Here is a 1379-nt window from a genome sequence, read left to right as displayed (position 1 = left end):
GATATCATGCAAGTTAAAATTTACCTATAACTCAGCTAATCATCAGCATCATATTTGGGGCTTCATAGTACATATTCCCAAACTCCATCCCTGGAGATTTTTATTGAGTAGGTAGGAATATTTGAATGAATCTTAAATTTTCACTTTAAGAATTATTTATTTCTATTAAGTAAGTAAAAGATGCGACTTTAGGAAAAGTCACTGTCACCTTACTTTCTAGACACAAGCCTCTTCAGTGCACCCTTTACATCCTTGTTTCTCAGTGTATAGATGACAGGGTTCAACATGGGGGTCACCAAGTTGTAGAAGAGGGTAAGGAATTTCCCTTGGTCCTGAGATGAATTATTTCCTGGTTGCATATACATATAGATAATATTCCCATAAAACAAGGAGACCACAGTAAGATGGGACCCACACGTGTTGAAAGCCTTCCTTCTTCCTGCAGCCGACTTGATCCTCAGCACTGCCAGGGCAATATAACTATAAGAGATGAGGATAAGCGACAGGGGCACCAGGACAATTATTACTGATAAGATGAAAACAGTGCTCTCCACAGCCACTGTGTCCACACAGGCAATTTTTATGAGAGCTGGCATCTCACATAGAAAATGTTTCACCCTACATCTCCCGCATCGTGGCAGCTTCATCGTCACTGGAGACATAACCAGGGAGTTGAGGAGTCCGACTCCCCAGGCCACAGACACCAACTTCCAACAGAGCTGAGAATGCATAATGACAGAATAGCGGAGGGGCTTGCAGATGGCAGTGAAGCGGTCATAAGCCATGACTGCCAGGAGAACACATTCTGTGCCTCCCAGTCCCAGGAACATGAAGAGCTGGATGGCGCAACCAGTGAAACTGATGGTCTTGTCTGGGCTGCCTAAGTTGAAAAGCAGCTGGGGGATGGAACTGGTGGTAAAGCAGAGATCTAGGAAGGACAAGTTGGTGAGGAAGAAGTACATGGGCGTGTGGAGGCAGGGGTCCAGGCGGGAAACCCAGATAATGACAATGTTGCCCACTAAGGTCACAAGGTAGAAGATGAGGACAAACACAAAGAGGATCTGCTCTAGCCTCGGTCTGTCTGAGAAACCCAACAAGATGAACTGTTCCTGGCAGCTCTGGTTGCTCATGGCAGTGGATAATCACTACACTCCTGCAGGGAAGCATACAGCAACACATCACGTTCTTAATGAAGCAGGCTAAGAAATCAAGAGACGAGGGGAATATCGAGTGATCATGCAAAAGAATTACATAAAGTATTAATAGTCTGTCCAGATGTAGATAACACATTTTAGGAAGAATGCCTCTTTTTATTGGCTTCTTTTATTTCTTTTTGTATGCCCAAATGATCATTGTAGACTATCTGGAAAACATAGACC

At 43.9% G+C, this 1379-nt stretch overlaps 1 protein-coding gene across 1 annotated transcript; it reads right to left on the bottom strand.

The window, feature by feature from the left end:
* Positions 1-209: 209 nt before the first annotated feature.
* Positions 210-1130, bottom strand: OR2W2 (olfactory receptor family 2 subfamily W member 2). The gene is given in 1 exon segment (NM_001391168.1): positions 210-1130. A coding segment is annotated over 1 exon segment (921 nt).
* Positions 1131-1379: the final 249 nt, after the last annotated feature.

This window comes from Equus caballus, chromosome 20 (assembly GCF_041296265.1).
Source record: "Equus caballus isolate H_3958 breed thoroughbred chromosome 20, TB-T2T, whole genome shotgun sequence".
Classification (NCBI taxonomy): domain Eukaryota; kingdom Metazoa; phylum Chordata; class Mammalia; order Perissodactyla; family Equidae; genus Equus; species Equus caballus.
Note: the sequence above shows the minus strand (reverse complement) of the source record. Positions and strands in the feature narration are given on the sequence as shown.